This window comes from Danio rerio, chromosome 11 (assembly GCF_049306965.1).
Source record: "Danio rerio strain Tuebingen ecotype United States chromosome 11, GRCz12tu, whole genome shotgun sequence".
Taxonomy (NCBI): Eukaryota; Metazoa; Chordata; class Actinopteri; order Cypriniformes; family Danionidae; genus Danio; species Danio rerio.
In genome coordinates, this window is record NC_133186.1 from 5,573,642 (window position 1) to 5,596,518 (window position 22,877).

At 34.8% G+C, this 22,877-nt stretch overlaps 1 protein-coding gene and 1 long non-coding RNA gene across 6 annotated transcripts in view; one reads left to right on the forward strand and one right to left on the reverse strand.

Annotated features, from left to right (window-relative positions):
• Window positions 1-22,877, forward strand: part of ptprga (protein tyrosine phosphatase receptor type Ga) — a 502,971-nt gene that overhangs the window by 432,698 nt on the left and 47,396 nt on the right. For all 5 annotated transcript variants that reach the window (NM_001329864.1, XM_073915995.1, XM_073915997.1 and 2 more), the window contains 3 exon segments: window positions 262-683; window positions 5,213-5,345; window positions 20,794-20,885. In NM_001329864.1, the coding sequence (NP_001316793.1) occupies window positions 262-683; window positions 5,213-5,345; window positions 20,794-20,885 (647 nt within the window).
• Window positions 12,474-15,495, reverse strand: LOC141376520 (uncharacterized). Its single transcript, XR_012386959.1, has 3 exons — window positions 14,100-15,495; window positions 13,790-14,048; window positions 12,474-13,532 (listed from the first exon to the last, which is right to left on the reverse strand). It is a non-coding gene; the product is annotated as an uncharacterized lncRNA (long non-coding RNA).

Below are 22,877 nucleotides of genomic sequence, written 5' to 3' on the forward strand. Positions count from 1 at the left end.
CTCCGGGCCTGCTCGTAGCAGTGTGCTATGGCTGTATATCAGCACTGGTGGCCACTCGTGCTAACGCACGCCTCCCACCAGTGCTGATTTACAGCCATACCACACTGCTACTCCTGTGATATTGCTGATATATTCATAAATCTCTATACTCTAGAGACTTAGTTTACGTCTTGTAAAAAAGGGCATAATAGGTCCCCTTTAAAAAAATGTACCAAGAAAAATTTTTATCCGCTGTTTAATATTAAGACTTATGTATGACAGGTCTGATGACGGAGGAGAGAAGGGCGGGAAGGGTGAGGATGAGGATGGAGAAAAGAACGGAGAAGAAGAAGAAGATGAGGATGAGGAAAAAGGTGGAGAGAGTAAAGACAGCAGAGCTCCTGACGATGTGGAAAAGCAGACCAACAGCTCCGTCTCCAAAGATCCTCCAACAGCAGTACCCGATTCCACAGCCAAAGAGAAAGGAGGACGCAGGAGAACAGAAAACAGCACAGCGCCATCTAGAGTCTCTGAGGAAAACACACAGGGACTGGGAGAAGAGAACACGCAGGTGATGGCGAGCAGAGAGCCGGAGGTGGAGGAGAACGTGACGGCAGTGATAGAGACTCCAGAAAACACAGAGCAGAGCAGTAAAGACAACAGAGGAGACCGCAATCACCTGCCTCCTTTCTCCATACACACAGGTCAGAAATCTGCATCTGTTGCTGTAGTCCACATTCATGCAGCAAGCTTTTTGGTAGAAGGACTATTTGTTTAGTTGTTCATGATTAAGGGGAAGGGGTTATTTACATCTTTTACTCACAGCTTTGCTCAATACATTATTTGCACAATTATTGGTATTTTGAAAATATATTTTATTTTTATTGGTATTTTAAAACTAAAAGTTATTAGTGTTAAGAATATATAATCTCTGATTAATTAATTAATTAATTATAAATTATATTATATATATATATATATATATATATATATATATATATATATATATATATATATATATATATATATATATATATATTAAAATAAAAAATAAATAAATAAAATTGAAAGACATGATTTAGGGGAAAAGGTTAGAAACAAATTAATTTACTCAACTTAAATGAACTCTTGCTTAAATTGATTTATTGTTATTTTAAACTAAAAGTTAGGTGTTAAAAACATATCGATTCTGATTAATATGTTAATTATAAATTATATAATAAACTAAAAATGTAAAAATAATAAGAAATATTTTTTTTAAATGTTAAGACATGATTAAGGGAAAGGGTTATAAACAACATAATTTACTCACAGCTTCATTACAATATTTTAGAGCTTGGTATAATTATTGGTATTTTAAATATACCGTAAATTAATTGTAGGCATTTTGAACTAAAAGTTATATATGTAAAGAATATAAATTCTGATTAATTAGTCAATTATAAATGATATTATAAAATGTATTGGTATTTGAAACTAAATGTTATGTATTAATATAATAAAATATAAAACAATCTGAATAATTAGTTAATTATAAATGAAAATAATTAAATTATTTAAAAACATTACCCCTTTTATTTAAATTAGTTTATTGGTATTTTAAACTAAATGTTATTTGTGAATATACTTAAATATAAAAATTCTGATTAACTAGTTAATCATAAATTATATAACAAAATTATAATATATATATAATAAATTAATATAATAATAGATAAATATAAAAAAATCAAGACTTAAGACTTGAAAAGGAAGGGTAACAACATATTAACAACATATTTTACTCCCGGCTTTGACCATTACAATATTTTACAGTTTTACACAATTACATAATTATTAGTATTTCAAATTATATTTCTAATTAATTTATTGGTGTTAAAAATATATACATTTTGATTACATAATTATTTATTCATTCATTTTCTTTTCAGCTTAGTCCTGTTATTAATTCGGGGTCACCACAGCGGAATGAACCGCCAACTTATCCAACATATGTTTTATGCAGCGAAGGCCCTTCCAGCTGCAACCCATCACTGGGAAACACCCATACACTCTCATTCACACACAAACACTGCAGACAATTTAGCTTCCAATTCACCTCTTTGGACTGTGGGGGAAACAGGAGCACCCGGAGGAAACTCTCGTGAATTCGGGGAGAACATGCAAACTCCACACAGAAATGCCAACTTACCCTGGGTGCTCTGGGTGCTCCGGTTTCCCCCACAGTCCAAAGACATGTGGTACAGGTGAACTGGGTAGGCTAAAATTGTCTGTAGTGTATGTATGTGAATGGGCGTGTATGGATGTTTCCCAGTAATCCACTGCGACGAACATGTGCTGGATAAGTTGGCGGTTCATTCCTCTGTGGCGACCCCAGATTAATAAAGAAACTAAGCCAAAAAGAAAATGAATGACTGAAATGATAACTAAATAAAAGAGTAAGTAAATAAGCAAGCAGAATGTTTTAAAAGTAAGGATTTTATTCCATCCCTTTAACTGGAGAGTTTCACTGCTGCCTTTTTTATTCAAATGAAGAGCCTAAAGCCAGCCTCCCTTCATCACTCTAGCAACCACATAGCAACGCACTGACAACCCTTTTCTCCTCCCTCCAGTGTTGCATGCGTATCTCCACTCATCTTTTCTGCAGATGACATTAAACTCTTGTCCTCTTCTCACTAAACATTGTTCTTTTCAGCTTGTGTTTGTGTATCCTCTGTATCATTTCTCTCATTTCTTTGTCCTTTAGTTTCTTTTTGTTTCTTCCTCTTCGTCATCCCTCCTTTCTCATCCTTCCATCTTTCCTGCCGTCCCTTCTGTGTTTGGGAGGCAGAGGGTTGGCCTAGTTTTCCGGTCCAGGGAGGATGAGAGCAGAAAACATTTTCAGCTGCAGGGAGTTCACAATAAACACACAGAGAGAGAAACAGACACACTCCATATTTAGCTCTGTGTGTGTGCGTGTTTGTGTGAGTGCGTGCGTGTGTATGTATGTGTGTTGTGTTTTGTGTTTATTTGTAGACTAGTAGGGTGACTGTGCTCTTGCCAGGTGACACGTGTTCCTGAATCAACATCCGAGTTGGTCCTGGATCAGTGTTCCTGTCAACCAATCAGATATTGGGGAGTTCAGCTTAGAATAGGGTTTTGCTCTCTTCCAGAATTCATAAAAAAGCATAATTTCTCTCTCTGAATTTATATTATTGTCAGAATTAAACAACTTTTGACAGGAATTTTCACATTCTATTGTACCTATTAATCTATGATATGTAAAATTAATGAAGAATTGCGTCTGGGCAAAATAACGGTATCTGAAACTGTCCCTGTCATGTTTTTAGCATACTGTTAGCATTAATTTAGCATTAATTATGAATGCTTAATAATGAATTAATTTGATTGTTGGATTAAATTCTGCAGTTTGATTTTCTAATTAGATTGAATGTTATATTTTGAATATATTATTATTATTATTATTATTATTAATATTATTATTATTATTCATTCATTTTCTTTTTGGCTTAGTCCCTTTATTAATCTGGGGTCGCCACAGCAGAATGAACCGCCAACTTATTCAGCACATGTTTAACGCAGCGGATGCCCTTCCTGCTGCAACTCATCTCTGGGAAACACCCATTCACATTCACTCACACTCATACTCTATAGACAATTTAGCCTAATTCACCTGTACCGCATGTCTTTGGACTGTGGGGGAAACCAAAGCACCCGGATGAAACCCACACAAATGCATGGAGAACATGCAAACTCCACACAGAAACGCCAACTGACCCAGCTGAGGCTCGAACCAGCGACCTTCTTGGTGTGAGGCGACAGCACTACCTACTGCGCCACTTCGTTGCCTATTATTAATATTATTATTTCATATATTATGATTTTTTGTGTTATTATTATTATTATTATTATTATTATTATGACAGGTATTATTAGTGTTATTTCAAGTATAATTATTACTGTTACTATTACTATTATTTCAGGTATTATTATTATAATTTTTATAATATTTATTATTATTATTAATATTATTGTTATTATTATTATTATTATTATTTCAGGTATTATTATTATTATTATTATAATTATTATTATTGTTATCATTATTATTATTTCAGGTATTATTATTATTTTTTATTATTATTAATATTATTATTTCAGGTATTATTATCATTATCATTATTATTATTATTATTATTATTATTATTATTATTATTACTATTCATTCGTTTTCTTTTCAACTTAGTCCATTTATTAATCTGGGGTCGCCACACCGGGATGAACCACCAACTTATCCAGCATATATTTTGCGCAGCAGATGCCCCCCAGCTGCAACCCATCACTGGGAAACATCCATACACTCATACACCAAGTTCACCTATACCACATGTCTTTGGACTGTGAGGGAAACCGGAGCACCCGGAAGAGAACATGCAAACTCCACACAGAAATGCCAGCTGACCCGGCCGGGGCTTGAAACATCGACCTTCTTGCTGTGAGGCGATTGTGCTACCCACTGCACCACCGTGCTGCCCCTTTTATTATTATTACTATTATTATTTTTATTATTATTACTATTATCATTATTAATATTATTATTATTACAGGTATTATTATTCTTATTTTATTTTATTCTTATTATTCTACTTATTATTATAACTATTATTATTATTATTACCAATATTATTATTATTATTATTATTATTATTATATGTTTTATTTATTATTAACATCATTATTTTATAAATAACCATTATTTATTAATTGCTATGATATTATGGGAACAGTATTATTATTATTATGTATTGTGCATATATATAGAATTTCAAACACACTTTATTTTTAAAGTATAATTGCTATTAATAAACCATTAACTAAGACTTGTCCCTCAGACTCTTAATTTGCTGCTTATTAGTATTTAGTTTAGGTTTAGTAGTTAGGTTTAGATATTATGTATGCTTATGTATGTATAGTAGCCATTAAACAGCTGCAAATAAATATATCTTAATAATATGCAGCTACTGTAATAATAAGCCACTAGTTAATAGTGAGAATTGGTACTTAAACTAAAATGTTTTTTTCTACAGCAGCTATCAGTATGTGCTGTTGTGTTATCTCATTTGAATGTGGCTGTCATGTTTTCAGTGCAGCATGTTTTGAAACGCTGCCTGTGTTTACAGTATGTACAGTGTGTTCATAGTAACGTGCGTGTTTGTGTGTGTGTGTGTCTCAGAGCGCACTGTCGTCTCCAGCATGTACCCTGGGCCTGCTGCCGGACGGATGGAGTGGATTATTCCTCTGGTGGTGGTGTCGGCGCTCACTTTCCTCTGCCTGATTCTGCTGCTGGCCGTCCTGGTTTACTGGAGGTGAGAGATGCTCATCGGCACTGACACGCTCACTGAATCACTCACACAAAAACAACTGACTAGCGACTCTCCGGATGAATCGCTGATTTCCTGAGCCGCTCTCTGATAGATACGCTAGCGATTCTCTGATTGAATCACACAGACGGATGGCTTTAACCTGACGTGACACTCTTAAACACTTGGTCTGTTTTTATTGCTTTAGAGTTTGGAGTATGTGTGTGTGTGTTTAAGTGCACGTTGGTGTGTGTTTGTTTCCATTTGGATCTTGTAGCTGGTAGTGTATCACTCTGGGGCCTTTGCCATCCCTTGGGCCTGAGGGGCGGAATAAAAACCGGTTAGGTGTGTGTGTGTGTGTCTCTGGTGACAGTAAGTAAGATAGAGAGAGGCCGCATTCTTCCCTCAGGGCATCTCTAAAGTGATGGTAGTGCTATGAAACGCCTGCTGAGACCCTGTTGCTATGGCCTCACGGAGTGAATGTGGCTTAAACTATATTAGTGTGTGACTGCGACACGAGGATAAATGATGTTGGGTTCAGGATTACAAGATGATACATTTGCACAACGTTTTCGTTAACAAAATATATTGCTAATGGGATTTCTTTGCTCTTTTAATTGCAAAGTGCAGGTGCGTTGGCCTGTTTTTAATCTGTTTTTAATTTGTATTTATTTATTTTGGACATGTTTATTTAAAGTTATCAGGATGATTGTACAATGTGCTTCCAGAAATATAATCAGTTTTACAAAGAATGTGTCTGGGTTATTGTCCAAATGTACTACAAAAGCAAATCATAAACAATAATAGCAAATAAGTTAACTAATCGTTTACCAAATAAATAAATACAACATTTTTAAAGAGCAAAATAACAATAAATAGTAATAAATGTTACTAAAAATTAAATAAATAAACAAATAGATGAAGGTAAAGGAAAAAGGGGAAACATCATACCATCTTTGAGTACTAATAGTGGTCAGTTATTTTTGAGATAGATAGATAGATAGATAGATAGATAGATAGATAGATAGATAGATAGATAGATAGATAGATGGATGGATGGATGGATGGATGGATGGATGGATGGATGGATGGATGGATGGATGGATGGATGGATGGATGGATGGATAGATAGATAGATAGATAGATAGATAGATAGATAGATAGATAGATAGATAGATAGATAGATAGATAGATAGATAGATAGATAGATAGATAGATAGATAGATAGATAGATAGATAGATAGAATATATGGAGGCATAGATAGATAGATAGATAGATAGATAGATAGATAGATAGATAGATAGATAGATAGATAGATAGATAGATAGATAGATAGATAGATAGATAGATAGATAGATAGATAGATAGATAGATAGATAGATAGAATATATGGAGGCATAGATAGATAGATAGATAGATAGATAGATAGATAGATAGATAGATAGATAGATAGATAGATAGATAGATAGATAGATAGATAGATAGATCGATCGATCGATCGATCGATCGATCGATCGATAGATAGATAGATAGATAGATAGATAGATAGATAGATAGATAGATAGATAGATAGATAGATAGATAGATAGATAGAATATATGGAGGCATAGATAGATAGATAGATAGATAGATAGATAGATAGATAGATAGATAGATAGATAGATAGATAGATAGATAGATAGATAGATAGATAGATAGATAGATAGATAGATAGATAGATAGATAGATAGATAGATAGATAGATAGATAGATAGATAGATAGAATATATGGAGGCATAGATAGAATATATGGAGGCATAGATAGATAGATAGATAGATAGATAGATAGATAGATAGATAGATAGATAGATAGATAGATAGATAGATAGATAGATAGATAGATAGATAGATAGATAGATAGATAGATAGATAGATAGATAGATAGATAGATAGATAGATACTGAGTGATACGACACGATGTAGTCGTGCATGAAGCAGTTCAAGTGTGTCTATTGCCTCGTTACAAACCTTCTCTGCAAATTTCACAATTCACATGTTAAACTAACAAAAGACACATTTAAACAGACATTGGCACTGAATAAATTGATATCTGTATAATAAATACAGTATAATAAATCTGTATAATAAATTGATCTGTATATGCTGCATTTTGCAGTCAGATGAGCAGTAAACAGGTGAAATATTTCACTGAACTGCTCCTTTAGTCTCCCTGCCTTTCCCATTTTCAAAGTAGGAGTCCCACGTGCATAGTACAAGCTTAGATCAACTTAAAAATAAGGGAAATATCATTGTTGTAATCTCACTGGGAAGCTTTGTGGTCAGTCAAATGCTGCAGGGGGCATGCAAATGAATCATCTCATGTGGATCATCAGAGTAGGTGTTTTGTTCCAATTGGTCTGTTTTTCGGGATTTTACAATCACAAGATTTACATGAGAGTGCGGAAACGATGGCGTTTGAGACAGTATGCCATTTCCTTGTGCTGAACTCTTATTATTCAGCTATGCTTAGGTATACACTACCTGACAAAAGTCTTGTCGCCTATCCAAGTTTTAGGAACAACAAATAATAATTTGACTTCTAGTTGATCATTTGGTATCAGAAGTGGCTTATGAAAGGCAAAGCCCTCTTGATTAAGCTTATTTCACCAAAATAAAATATGATCATACCTTGATCTTTTATTATTTAATTTGGACAGTAATATCTGACTTTTCTCAGACAAAAGTCTTGTCACTTAACAGAACTAATGTACAGTATAGGATATAAAGTCATGCTGCAGTGGAAAAAGAATCTATCCTGCTAAAGAACTTGCCCTTTCCTATGGTTGGTAATGTAATGGGCAGCACAAATGTCTTGATACCTCAGGCTGTTGATGTTTCCATCCACTCTGCAGATCTCTTACATGCCCCAATACTGAATGTAACCCCAAACCATGATTTTTCCTTTACCAAACTTGACTGATTTCTGTGAGAATCTGTAAGAGTCGATGCTGGTTTCAATAGGTCTTCTGCAGTATTTGTAATGATTGGGATGCAGTTCAACAGATGATTCATGGGAAAAATCTACCTTCTGACACTTTTCCAAATGATTAACTATAAGTCAAGTTATTGTTTGTTGCTCTTACAACTGAGATCGACAACAAGACTTTTGTCAGGTATGGTTTTTGTTCTGTGGCACCTACAAGTTCAAGATCAAACTAATGTCTGGATGCACAAAGTGCAGACAGTCTTTAGCAACCCAGGCTCATTCTGAAAACGTAGTCCAGCAGACGTTTCTGGAGACCGCGAAATACGTCCCGGGAGGTACGTATTTGTGCAGTTTTTGTTTTCGCGAATGCGCGAGAGGCCACTGTTTGCGCTTTTTCGTATCTCGAACGTCTCTAGCGAGTGCCATTTCGCCCGCGCTGTTCTCGCGTCAACCCACCAGAGGCCGCTGTCTGACTGACCGAATGATTGACTGCGCGACAGGCTGACCCGCCCTCCTCCTTCCCTGAACCCAACCAGCTTTACCGATTGACCCGCCCACCCGCTCACTTCCCTAAATCCGAGCAACAATTTAGAAAAGCCGTCTAGAAAAAGAAAAGCCGTCGTCTGGTTTTTTTTTTAACCACGTTTTTGGATTTCACCGCGTTCTCACCCTGTTATGAACTCGTTCACTTTATTTTTTGGATTCTGTTTTTGTCTTACCTGGTTTCTGGAACCGCTCTTCCCCGGACTCGAACCCGGACTCCTTTGTCAACTCCTCCTCTCTGCATCTGAAGTCCGCTGACACACACATTGAGCTAACCGGACAAACTGACTGCAGCGGGAAAGCCGATAAGCGGTGAGCCGGCAAGCGCGAAAGGGAACGGCGTCACACCGCCCCGTAGCGTTCACTTAAAAAATGAAATGCAGCCATACGTACCTCCCGGGACATATTTCGCGGTTTCCAGAAACGTCCGCTGGACTACGTTTTCAGAATGAGCCTGGGTTGGTCTTTAGTGTCATGTGATTATTAATTTTAAAACTTAAACATTTTAAAACTCTCTTTTTTCTCTCATGTAATATGAGTATGTGTTTATTTTAAGTAAAATAATTTTTTTATATATTATTAAAAATTGTTATATATTCACTGTAATTTGATATTATTGTAACTGGATTGCTGAATATTGGTCTCTTTTTGCAGTTTGTTATGATTGTGTCACAGAACTGCATGTAAACACCCAGTTAATCGTGTGTTTGTGGTTGTCCGTTGTGGACGTGTGGCTGTCTCTCTGGATATCATCAGTTCTCTGTGGCCAGCTGATAAAGTCTGTCAGGCACCCGGATCACTCGATGTCTCAGTTTAGCAAACAGCTCTGGATCAGGTCTGTGCCAGCACTCGCTCCCCAGGTCTGAGCTCCCCGCCCTGGGCCAGAAGCAGCCATCTGCTCCCTCCTCTGGAGCTCAAGGGCCACACAGTAGCAGGGGGTCCTGAAATATTTTAAACCGTGTATAACAGCCAAATCCTCTTCTGCTTGATAACACACACACACACACATCCACGCGAATACACTTGACCAAGAACAAAACCTCTAGAGAGAGAACATGCATCTGTACTATATTTACCCCACACAAAAGAACAGACGTCGGCTATTATTTGATGACTGTTCTGCGTGAAATAATAGTCAGATACAAAGGATATTTGGAAGTCCACTGGGTATTAAAATACAATTGAGTTGATACATTTGTTCATTCATATGACGAACACAAACATTCAAACATTTCCCTAATGACTCTCTCTGTATGTGTGTGTGTGTGTGTGTGTGTGTGTGTGTGTGTGTGAGGGTCTTTAAATGTAATCTGCTCAGTAGACTGACTGAGATTACCTTCAGCACTGCATGCTAATGTCTCAGTCTATATCAGATCAGATATCCTTACCTTCTGTCACTGTTTGTGTGTGTGTGTGTGAGTGTGTGAGTGTGTGAGTGTGTGAGTGTGTGAGTGTGTGTGTGTGTGTGTGTGTGTGTGTGTGTGTGTGTGTGTGTGTGTGTGTGTGTGTGTGTGTGTGTGTGTGTGTGTGTGTGTGTGTGTGTGAGTGCGTGCGAGTGTGTGCATCAGACTGCATGCTCATAAATATCTACGTGTGTCTATGTATGCCTTAGCATATATTCACACAACAATACAATAAGTTTGTCCACATATTTATAAGTCACACTAGGTAAAATAATGTTTAGTAATGTTAGTTAACGTGGTTACTAACATGATCTTAGAAGGATTGTGTATAACAGGGCTTTTCAATTAGTATGGGGGCAAGTTCATGAGAAGCATCCCAACTGAGGGGCCGGAGAGATATGACTTGCAATATAAGTGAAGACACAACAGCAATATAAGAGCCTATATTGGCTTCTTAAGACCCCCACGTTGGCTTTTTCTACATTAAAACGTTAATATGTTGTATTTTGAAACTACATAACATGCTTTTGTTTTACAAACATATTCAAATGTTGTATTTCGAAGCGCAACAAAATCAGTGTATTGCTCAGGTAGGCTTTTATTCAGACACATTCGTATGCTATGTTTTAAACTGCGTAACAATTAGGGTTTACAATTATATGATAATAGAATTTGATTGTACGATTATAGTCTGCAGAACAATCAGGGTTTCACAGTTATCACCATTATTATGCATTTATTAAATTCAAAACGCTACTAGTTTGGAAAAATCACAAGAAAACCGCTTATATTTTATTTTGTTTTTATGTATTATTTATTTATTTTAAAATGTTGTTTATTGCTGCTCAGTAACCAAACACAGCACAAAATAATCATAAAAAACAAACAGTTTTTGATTTAAACATGAGTGATAATTTTACAATGGAAATAAATGACAGAACTCCGTCTTTCGGATGAGACGTTAAACCGAGGTCCTGACTCTCTGTGGTCCTTAAAAATCCCATGGCACTTCTCATGAAAGAGCAGGGGTGTAACCCTGGTGTCCTGGCCAAAGTCCCTCTATCGGTACTTACGATCATGGCCACCCAATCATCCCTATTCACCGAATTGGCTCGATCACTGTCACTCCACTTCACCAATAGCTGGTGTGTGGTGAGCGCACTGGCGCCGTTGTCCTGTGGCAGCCGTCGCATCATCCAATTGGATGCTGCACACTAGTGGTGGTGTGGAGAGACCCCTCTTTCATAATTGTGAAGCACTTTGGGTGTATGGCCATACACAATAAATGCTCTATATAAATACACATTACATGACAGAACAATGAATAAATAGAAACAAGAGTAAAGAATAAAATGTAGTCGTCTAATGTTAATTCAGGATATATATTAGCTAAGAATTTAAATGAACTGTTGTTATCATCTGCATTCATACACATAATCATTTTAATAGTTTGTAATAATTCGTGCAACTTACCTTTTGTTTACATTGCACTGAAAGCCATGCCCAACTCTCACCACTACAGCGTGAGATCATTTCCTCTGTGTGCACCTAGAGGGCGCAAGTGCGTCGGCCCACTCTACGAGCCGTGCGGGCACTGCTCGCAATATGCGCACGTCTCTATTGAAAATAACGAAATTGCGTGCGGAAAAGATGCAATATGTGAACAGCCCGCTGCTTTAGTTAATCCAATGTGCGTGTGGATTAGCCTCGGTATAAACTAACTCTATTCACCTTATTCTCAGCTGACGAGCGGCCGCTGCCATTTGAATCTTTTTGTCTCGAGACTTCCGGTCACATTCACTTCCATTCATTTTTTGACGTTAACAACTGCTCGTTACGCTGCTTGATGTTGCAATTTAATATTTTCTTATTATATTATGCTACTTGGTCTGTGTAGTCATGCAAACATTTGTTTGTTGAGCAAGTAGTTTGGCCATTTTCTGCCGTTTATTATTCCTAGTCATTTCTCCCATAGGCGACTGAATCGGAAGTTCTAAGACAATCGCGAAAACAGGCACACTTCCGCATTTTAGAATAAGGTCAATAGTTTGTGCCGTATCGAACAAACACACGTAACTTCATAACTATAGTGACCGTTTTTCGGCTGAACTAAATTTATTTTCGATGTCTTGATCACATTACTCGGGGGCCGCCAATTGAATAGCCCTGGTGTATAGCATTTATTATAATAGTTCAACATTTACTAATGTATTATTATTATAATACAAATTAATGCTTGTTAACTTCAGTTAATGCACTGTGATTTAACAAAAACTTTAACATAACTAAAATTAAATGTATTGTGTGTTAGTGTAAGTATATTTACTTATCGAAACTTATTGTAAGGTGTTACCATTTATTAAGAAGGAACATTTATTTAATGGATTACAGTGCCATTATTTGTTAAATGCTAACATCTTATGAATGCCAACATCTTTATGCCCAAGAGGCATAAAGAAGTTGGGCCCCGTCGGGCTCAAATGCAGGGCTCTAGTATAAACACATATAACACAGGATGACAGCCCTTTTGAAAACAGCGTGAGTGTGTGTGTGTGTGTGTGTACTAGTGTGAATATTTGCTGTTGTGTGGTGGTGTCTGAAGTCCACCTGGAAACATTAACTTGGATGTGACACTTCCTGAGACGATCCAGGAAATGACAAATAATCATTTACACTGCAAAACGACTTTCGTAACCAGTACTTATAACACGTCTTCAGTAGAAGATCAAGATGAGATAAATGAGTTATTTCTTGCTTGCCTCCGTTAGTTGGGAAAAATAACAAAAATTAGCATATGGGCTATGAAAAATGTATCATGCTAATGTTTAATAGCTTCACTACCAAGCATTTGCTGCTAAAAATGTATCATGCTAATGTTTAATAACTTCACTTCCAAACTTTGCTCCAAAAAATGTATCATTTTAATATTTAATAGATTCACTACTTGAGATTCGCTATGAAAAATGTATCATGCTAATATTTAATAGTTTCAATACCAAAATTCACTATGACAATTGTATCATGCTAACATTTAGTAGCTTCACTACCAAAGTCTTGCTACAAAAATGTGTCATGCTAATGTTTAATAGCTTTACTACCAATAGCTCTACTACCAATAATTAATTGCGAAACATGTGTCATGCTAATGTTTAATACATTAACTACCAAAAATTCCTTGCTAAAATTTTTTACCTTAATTTTTAAAAGCTTCACTGTCGAAAATTTGCTATGAAAATAGTATCATGCTAATGTTTAATAGCTTCACTACCAAAAATTCAATGCTAAAAATGTGTCATGCTCATTTTTAATACATCCAATACCAAAAATTCACCTCTAAAAATGTGTCATGCTAATGTTTAATACATACACTAACAAAAATTCACCTCTAAAAATGTGTCATGCTAATGTTTAATACATTCACTACCAAAAATTCACCTCTAAAAATGTGTCATGCTAATGTTTAATACATTCACTACCAAAAATTCACCTCTAAAATGTGTCATGCTAATGTTTAATACATTCACTACCAAAAATTCACCTCTAAAATGTGTCATGCTAATGTTTAATACATTCACTACCAAAAATTCACCTCTAAAAATGTGTCATGCTAATGTTTAATACATTCACTACCAAAAATTCACCTCTAAAAATGTGTCATGCTAATGTTTAATACATACACTAACAAAAATTCACCTCTAAAAATGTGTCATGCTAATGTTTAATACATACACTAACAAAAATTCACCTCTAAAAATGTGTCATGCTAATGTTTAATACATTCACTACCAAAAATTCACCTCTAAAATGTGTCATGATGATGTTTAATACAGACACTACCAAAAAATCACTGCTAAAAATGTGTCATGATGATGTTTAATACAGACACTACCAAAAATTCACCTCTAAAATGTCTCATACTAATGTTTAATACATTCACTAACTAAAATGTGTTACGAAAAATGTATTATGCTAATGTTTAATAGCTTCACTACTAAAGATTTGCTACAAAAATGTATCATGCTAAGATTAACTACCAAAAGTATGAAACAATATTGATTACAAAACATTTGCTAATTATAAATGTTTTAAAATAGCCATTATTTATAAAGGAGTGTGCATTTTGTTTACATCTTAGCATCACGCTAACATTTGCTACCTATGAAGAGTTTTCAGAGTCAGTCCCTTACAGTACATATTTCTCTGCAAAACAGCTGTCAAGACCAGATAAAACGTTTTATACATTTTCCTCAAAGCTTTACTCGTTGTTTTAAACAATGGCAGCTTGAAGTCACATTTACATCACAAGATTAAAGCTTGGAGCACAATGTCCAGTTGGACTGGTTGGAGCTGTGAAGTATTTCCTCTGCTTTTGTTCTACAGATCAGACCTGTTGAGCGTGAAGGTTCACAGTGCCTGCAGGGAGGGTTTCTATGACACTCTTAAGCCTGGACTTTAGCTAAAGATTATTTACAGTGCAAAGTTGGTTCAACCTTTAATTAAGGCTGAATGCAAAGCAACAGCTCACAATAAAATAGACTATACTATCAGTTATCGTCAGTGTTGTTTCAAGCCTGTATGAGTTTCATAATTAAAAAAACAATGATACAATGATTTTACGGTTTTATACAGTGTTATTTGGTCCTGTTTTATAAGTGGTCAATTTAAATGAATAATTTTGTACAATGCAAGTCATTGATTCATTTTAACAACACTGAAAAATGTCTTTAGATATAAGGAATAGTTCACTTAGAATCTAAAAATTGCGTTAAAACATATTACAAATCAATTATTTTGTCATGTACTCCTACAGATAAAATATAAGTGAAACAAAATCAGTACAATTTTTAAAGAATTTGGTTGTGTGGAAAATAAAAGGAGATATTTAGCAGCATGTTCAAGCTGTTTTTTCTCTACTATATAAAAATGAAACTTGTTTGGAACCACTTGAGGGTGAGTTAATAGTGAGTAAATGTACATTTTTGGGTGAACTATACCTTTAATCACAACTGTAATTAATTTCTGTGATTACATTCAGGATTACAGATAGAACATGTTTTACTTGTATTTTGGGAGTAAATGTGTGGGTTTACTCACTGGCAACATTAAGCAAAAAGTTAGCCAAATCTAGAAAATGTCATCCAGGAATGTCATATAATTACTTAATTGTTCATTTATTCATTCATTCATTGTCCCTTTATTAATCAAGGGTCACCACAGTGGAATGAACCGCCATTACTTAATTAAATAATAAAAAAAACTATATAATATATGTGAATATATTTGCTTATTATTAGATTTATTTGAAATTAAAACGAAAGTGTTATATTTATACTTGTTATAATGTAAAATGTTTCATTTATAAACACTAAAGGCCATCCCAAACACTAAACATAATTTTGCCTTTAGTCTTTATAATTAGCCTAATATAAAAACAACACTAAAAAAAATATCTTATAAACTTAAGAAATTGCGGTAAAAACATAGTACAAATTAATTACTTTGTCATGTACTTTTTCCAATCTCTTTAAGACTTGTTTCTATAGTGTGCAAAATAAAAAGAGATGTTTGACAGCATGTTCGAGCTGTTCTTTCTCTACTGTATAAAAACGAAACTCATAAGGGTTCAGAACCACTTAAGGGTGAGGTAATAGTGAGTAAATGTTCATTTTTAGGTGAACTATCTCTTTAATCACAACTATAATTATTAATATCTGTAATTACGGTCAGGATTACATTGTTGACACGTCTTTTACACCCAAATCTCACCCTTAATTCTACCCATACCACCAAACCTGTTCCTAAACTCTTAGTGTATTGTAATAAAATATGTAATATAAAGACCGCATTTAGGTTATATATAAATATATACAGTTGAGGTCAGAATTATTAGCCCCCCTGAATTATTAGCCCCGCTGTTTATTTTTCCCCCAATTTCTGTGCAACGGAAAGCAGATTTCTTCAACACATTTATCATTATAATAGTTTTAATAACTCATCTCTAATAACTGATTTATTTAAATTTTCCATGATGACAGTAAATAATATTTGACTAGATATTTTTCAAGCCACTTCTACACAGCCTAAAGTGACATTTAGGTTAATTAGGTTAACTAGGCAGGTTAGGGTGATTAGGCAAGTTATTGTATAACAATGGTTTGTTTTGTAGACTATTGGGAAAAAAAATAGCTTAAAGGAGGTAATAATTTTGACCTTAAAATTGTGTTTAAAAAATTAAAAACAGTTTTTTTTTCTAGCTAAAAATAAAACAAATAAGACTTTCTCCAGAAGAAAAAATATTATCAGACATACTGTGAAAATTTCCTTACTCTGTTAAACATTATTTTGGAAATATTCAAAAAAGATAAAAAAATTAAAGGGTGCTAATAATTCTGACTTCAACTGTAGTGGCACATCTTCTTATTTTTTTTAGACAGAAAGAAGAGTACAGTACAAGATTGAAGTAATTCATCCAAAAGGAGTGTCCAGCTGGAAGGGTGTGTATGTGTGTGTGTGCGTCAGGGGAAAAGGCAGCAGGTGTCTGTGGTTTATCAGATCAGTTCGGACAGATCTGGGATCAGTGAACTGTTCACGTCTGACCCCCATGCAGCAGCTCTTGCATTGGTTTAAAGCCATATGCATGTGATCCATCAGGCCCCGCCCCTTTCCCTCTCTCGCTCCTTCCCTCTCTGTGTGTCTCATTGCGTGCTCACTGCTCTGTTTGCTCAACGGCAGCATGCGGAGCCTACAGTCACTCACCTCTCCTAAAATCCCTCGTTCTTTGCAGGGATGAACAGCTTATGTTCTCTGCTGTGCATCAAGTACAGGTAGGACAGACGAGACTCCCGCTGGCTTATCAGGCTGATGTCCAGAACTCCAGGTTTTTGTAACTTTAGAGCAACCTCTCAATCCTTCGCTGTCTTTCTCTTTCCGTTTGTTTTCATTGACTGGAGTTTTGTTTTCAACCTGCTTATCTCTTGCAATGTAAAAGGAAGAGGTTAAACCAGTTTAGGGCTTTCAAACCTCAGACAACTGACAACTAATCGCCCTGACATTCTGGGTTTCTGTAAAAGAGTTTGTTTACTTTGTAAGCTGGTGTGTTTTGATATAATTGAACTTTATACTGACTGCTTCCAGACGTTTAGTTTAAAAACAAGTTGAAAGAAAATGTTTCAGTTGGATCTTGGTTGTAAATATGTGTGTTTACTCACTGACAGCATTGTCAAGCACAAAGTTAGCTTAATCTAGTAAATGTCATCAGGGAATGTACTGTATTTACTTTTATTATGCAATAAGCTCAAAAAAACAATAAAATATTCAACAATATATTGGCTAACTATGCAGGGTGTCCGCAGGGTCTTGTCTTATATCTCAAAATCAAAATTTTAGGCCTTAAAAAAGTCTTTAATCTGCTGAAATATTGGGTTGTAGGTCTTAAATCTTCTTTTTAACAGCTCTTAAATTTTCATTTGTCCATGTACAGCTACCCAATCTTGCCAAAACCCATACGACAATGCAACTTTTTACTCAAAAATGGCATATTTACTCCATTTACCATAATGGTTTAATTATTTTCCTTACTATAGCATTTGTTTAAAAGTTCTCCATGTATTTACTGCTGAGGGTACTAACCTGACATATGTATTATTATTCAATTAATATTGTATTATTAATTTCATTCAATTATGGTACATTTTTGATAGGGCAAGTGAAAATATTTTCCACTTTAATATTCTAAAATGTTTAGCCCTGTATAAATCTAAGATTTTATTCACAGTGGTCTCAAAAATGTCTTAAAAGCCTAAAATTTAACTTGGTGAAACCTGCAGAGACCCTTAATTACAATGACATTATTATATTTACACTTGTTATAATGTCAAATGTTTTATTTTTTGTGTATCGTTTGGGTCTTTAGCCTTTATAATTAGTTTCATATAAAACAATACTGAGAATTGTGAGACATAAGGAATAATTCACTTAGAAAATAAAAATGTAAGGGAAAAAGTGACAATTCTCTTGTCGTTTACCCTTTTGACTTTTGTTTCTTTAGTGTAAAAGATAAAAGGAGAAGTTTAGCAGTATGTTCAACCTGTTCTTTCTCTACTATTAAACAAAAAATAATTAAAACAAGGGTTTGTCAAGCTATAAAATGAGCATAAAATGTGGACAGTTTGCTTATTATTATTAAATTATAATTGTTTTACTAAATGTATCAAATTAAAATCTTGTTTTTATTTGATAGGGCAAGTGAAAATCTTTTGCAATTGTGATATTCTAAAAGCGTTTAGCTCTATATAAGTCTGAAAGTTTTTTCATAATGGTCTTAAAAAGGTTTTAAACTTCATGCCTGCAGAAACCCTAAAAATTTGATGTTTTAAGTACAATGAAATTTTTATATTTACACTTGTTATGTCAAATGTTTTATTTTTTGTGTAGCTTTTGGGCCTTTAGTCTTTATAGTTAGTTATATATAATAACAATACCCAGAAATGTGTACAGATTTAAGGAATATTTCACTTAACAAGTAAAAATGTAAATAAAAACTGTGAAGAAAAAATGTACAACTGAATTCTCTTGTCGTTTACCCTTTTGATGTTTGTTTCTTTAGTGTAAAAGATAAAAGGAGAAGTTTAGCAACATGTTCAAGCTGTTCTTTCTCTACTATAAAACAAAAAAGAATTGAAACTAGGCTCTGTCAAGCCATAAAATGTGGACAGTTTGCTATTTTCTTATTATTATTATTATTATTAAATTATTATTTTATTATTAAATGTATTCAATTAAAATTGTATTTTTATTTGATAGAGCAAGTGAAAATCTTTTCCAACTGTGATATTCTAAAAGCGTTTAGCACTATATCAGTCTAAAATTTCATTCATAATGGTTTAAAAAATGTCTAAAGTCATGCCTGCAGAACCTTTGTTATTGGATATTTTAATTACAATGAAAAAATTATATTTACACTTGTTTTAATGTAAAAAAAAATATTTTTGTGTTTGATTAGGCCTCTAGTTATTATAAATAGTTTATTAAAAAAAACAATAATTAGAATTGTGTTCAGATATATAGGAATTGTACGCTTAGAAAGTAAAAATGTGAAGAAAAAATTACAAATTCCCTAGTCATTAACCCTTTTGACATTTGTTTTTAGCGTAATTAATAAAAGGAGAAATTTAGCTGCATGTTCAAGCTGTTCTTTCTCTACTATTAATCAAAAAATAATTGAAACTAAGGTCTGTCAAGCCATAAAATGAGCATAAAATGTGGACAGTTTTCTTCTTATTATTATTATTATTAATAAATTATTATTGTATTATTAAATATATTAAATGAAAATCTTTTTTGATAGATCAAGTGAAAATGTTTTACAACTGTGATTTTCTAAACAAAAATCTTTAGCGTTTAGCCCTGTATAAGTCTGAAATTTCATCCATAATGGGCTTAAAAATGTCTTAAAAACCCTGTTATTAGATATTTTAATTATAATGAAATTATTATATTTGCTCTTGTTATTATGTAAAATGTTTGATTTTTTTGTGTATCGTTTGGGCAAAGAGCTTAGAATGACCAAGATGCAACACTCAATAAAACGTTCCATTGCACCAGCAGCACCCAGCAACAGCCCCGGATTCCGCCATTTTGGAGTGAAAGCAATCGGCTGTCCAGTGGATCTTATTGCTGTTGTGATGGCGAGCAGCTGCTTTGTTTTTTAATTATTTATTTTAAAAGCGCATTAAAGCTGAGATACAACCTGAAAGACGACAATACAACCCTTACTATCACAGTCATCAGCACTTTTAATAGTTTATTTACAGTCTTATAATATGCTGTAGTTCTATTGGAATTTTCATTCCAAAACGGCGCCATCTAGTGGCTGTTTTCCAAATTGCACTAGAGTGTTGCCTCTTGGTGATTCTACGCTCTTTGGTTTGGGCCTTTAGTCTTTAGAATTAGTTTAATAAAAAAACAATACTGAGAATTGTGTTCAGATATGAGAAATAATTCACTTAGAAGGTAAAAATGTCAAGAAAAAAAATTGCTAATTATTTCTCTTATATATTTCAACATTTGTTTCTTTAGTGTAGAAAATAAAGAGAAGTTCAGCAGCATGTTGAAGCTGTTCTTTCTCTGCTATTAAATAAAAGAGAATTGTAACTAGGGTCTGTCAAGCCATAAAATGAGCTTAAAATTTGGACAGTTTCCTATAAAACAACTTTTGTACTCCACAGAAGTAAGAAAATAAGGTTTGTAAACAAATACGAGTGATGTGATTTATTTGTGGGATGTTTCCATAAGACCGCATGCATATTGACCGCTTTACGTGCTTGTTTGAAGTGTAGGCTTGTATTCTCTCTTTGGAGTGTTTGATTTGCCCTTTGAGAAAAAGGGTTCAAAGTTCACCTTGCTCATGTCAGACGTAACCAGCAGCATGTGTGTTTACTCTGGTTGGGATTGTTTCCTAAACCACACCTCATGGAAAGCATTAAAGCGAACGCGGAACGGACATCACTTGTTTGACCGTCTCTTCTTGTCTCTTTCCCTCAGGAGGTGTTTCCAGACGGCTCATTTCTACGTGGAGGACAGCAACTCGCCCAGAGTCGTGCCCAATGAGAGCATTCCAGTAATCCCCATCCCAGGTTTGTGTCCGAATTTAAAGACAGCGAGTGTTTTTGACAGGATCTGATGTCAGTATGGTTAATCAAAACATTGCATGCGTGTATTACCTGTTGCACTATGGGTAAAAGGTTGGGTTACATAATATTTTGAACGCTGCCAAGTTTGCACAAAGCCGTGGCTGTCATCCTAGCGGGAGACTGTTGGTGTGGAGCAGATCTCGACGGTGCGCTCTCTGCAGATTGTTATTCTGTGCGATTAGTGTAAAATCAGAAAATCCATCGCAGTATTGATCTTAACATGAAGTGGCTCTAATGAAGTTTTCTGCTTCTGGGAAACGGAAAGGAAAAACAGCTGTGGTATAAGGTGCAGGGTGTTACACCTCCTTGTGGTTGATTTCATAATAATATATTTTATTCATAACATGTTTGTACTGCTACTACTGCTAACAAACACCCAGCCATAAGGATTTACATTTCTCTCACACTACAAAAGCCTAGTTCACACTACGGGATTTTAAACCTGATTTGAGCCAGATTTGGAAGTTAACAAGCTCGCCGACAGATGGGGTTGTGATCAGGAAAAAATCTAAGGGTGTTCGGCAGTCTTTGGGCCCTATCATACACACGGCGCTGTGTGGCGCAAGGCGTGGCGCAATAGTCTTTTGGTAGTTTCAGCTTGGCGCAAGAGTCGTTTTGAGGCGTTGCGCTACGCTGTTTAAACAGCAAATGCATTAGCGCTCATTTGTGCGCCCATAGGCGTTCTGGTCTAAAAAGGAAGGCGTTCTGAGGCGGACCGCTGGCGCGTTGCTATTTTGAGAAACTATAATAGATTTTTCATTAGACCAAAACTAACCCGGTCTAAACTCCGGCGCACAGTTGCGCCTCGCTTACACACTGCTTAATACACACAAGAGAGCAATAGGCAAATATCTTTACATATGAAAACAATTTAATAAAATTGTTAATATAAAATATGAAGGATATATATATAGGATATAATAAGAATAGATATAGGATATAAATATAAAGAATTAAAATATTACAAAACATATTATTTTCTAGCCTACATAAATATGAAAAATCACTGCTTTTATGTCTTCTTCATCTCGGGAGGCTTTTTCAGTTCATTCATAACAATTAGCTTTTGTATAATGTCATTACTATTAGCAGTATTATTTATTATATCCATATTTATATTTGTTTTATTAAAAACAAGCTTAGATTTGCCCACCTGTCAGGTTTTAGACCATATGGGGCACAGCATGTGTTTTAGGATATAACTCAGGTTTTTGAAGACATTTTGTTATTGTTGTTCATTTATTCGTTTGCTGGAAATTAGAACTCAATTTAGAAATAGTTTTGAAACGAATTTTTGCGCTTAACAAGCAAAATTATTTATTTTTTGGCTAATTGATGTCTGTGCGTAAAGGTTTCCCTATCCAAGAGTGAAAGTGAAAGTAGATCATTTATCTCTCATTCTCACGCAGTAGATGCTCTGTTTAACAGTTTTCTGTTAAAAAACTGTTAACTGTTTGCTTGTGAAATGCTTATTTTTTCCACTTAGACTTATTTTACGTCCTGTAAATAGCGAATGCGCTTTTGCCGCGACGCAGCTGGCTCTTAAAGGGAATGGAAGATGAGACTCTAATTGGTTTATTCTCAAAATACACCTATAACTCATTAAGAAAATAAACTCAACCCTTTTAGACCATGTGCCATGGCGCAATGCGGATTTTCCCGTCCTTAAATTAGCAAAAATGCGTTCTGACACGCCCTGAAAGCGTTTGCGCCCTGCGTTTTGCGCTCTGCGCATGGACCGTCAAAATAGAGCCCCTAATGTGTGAACTACTGAACAACGCATCAAAGAGGCTCGCTGATAGAGAATGGTCTGGCTGCAGAGTGGAACTTGCATCTTCAGGCTTGCACTCTCAGACTTGCACGTCTACAACTTTCACTTACAACTTACAACGTTTTCAACTATCTGCCACATACTGTCTTAATATTCTGCACTTT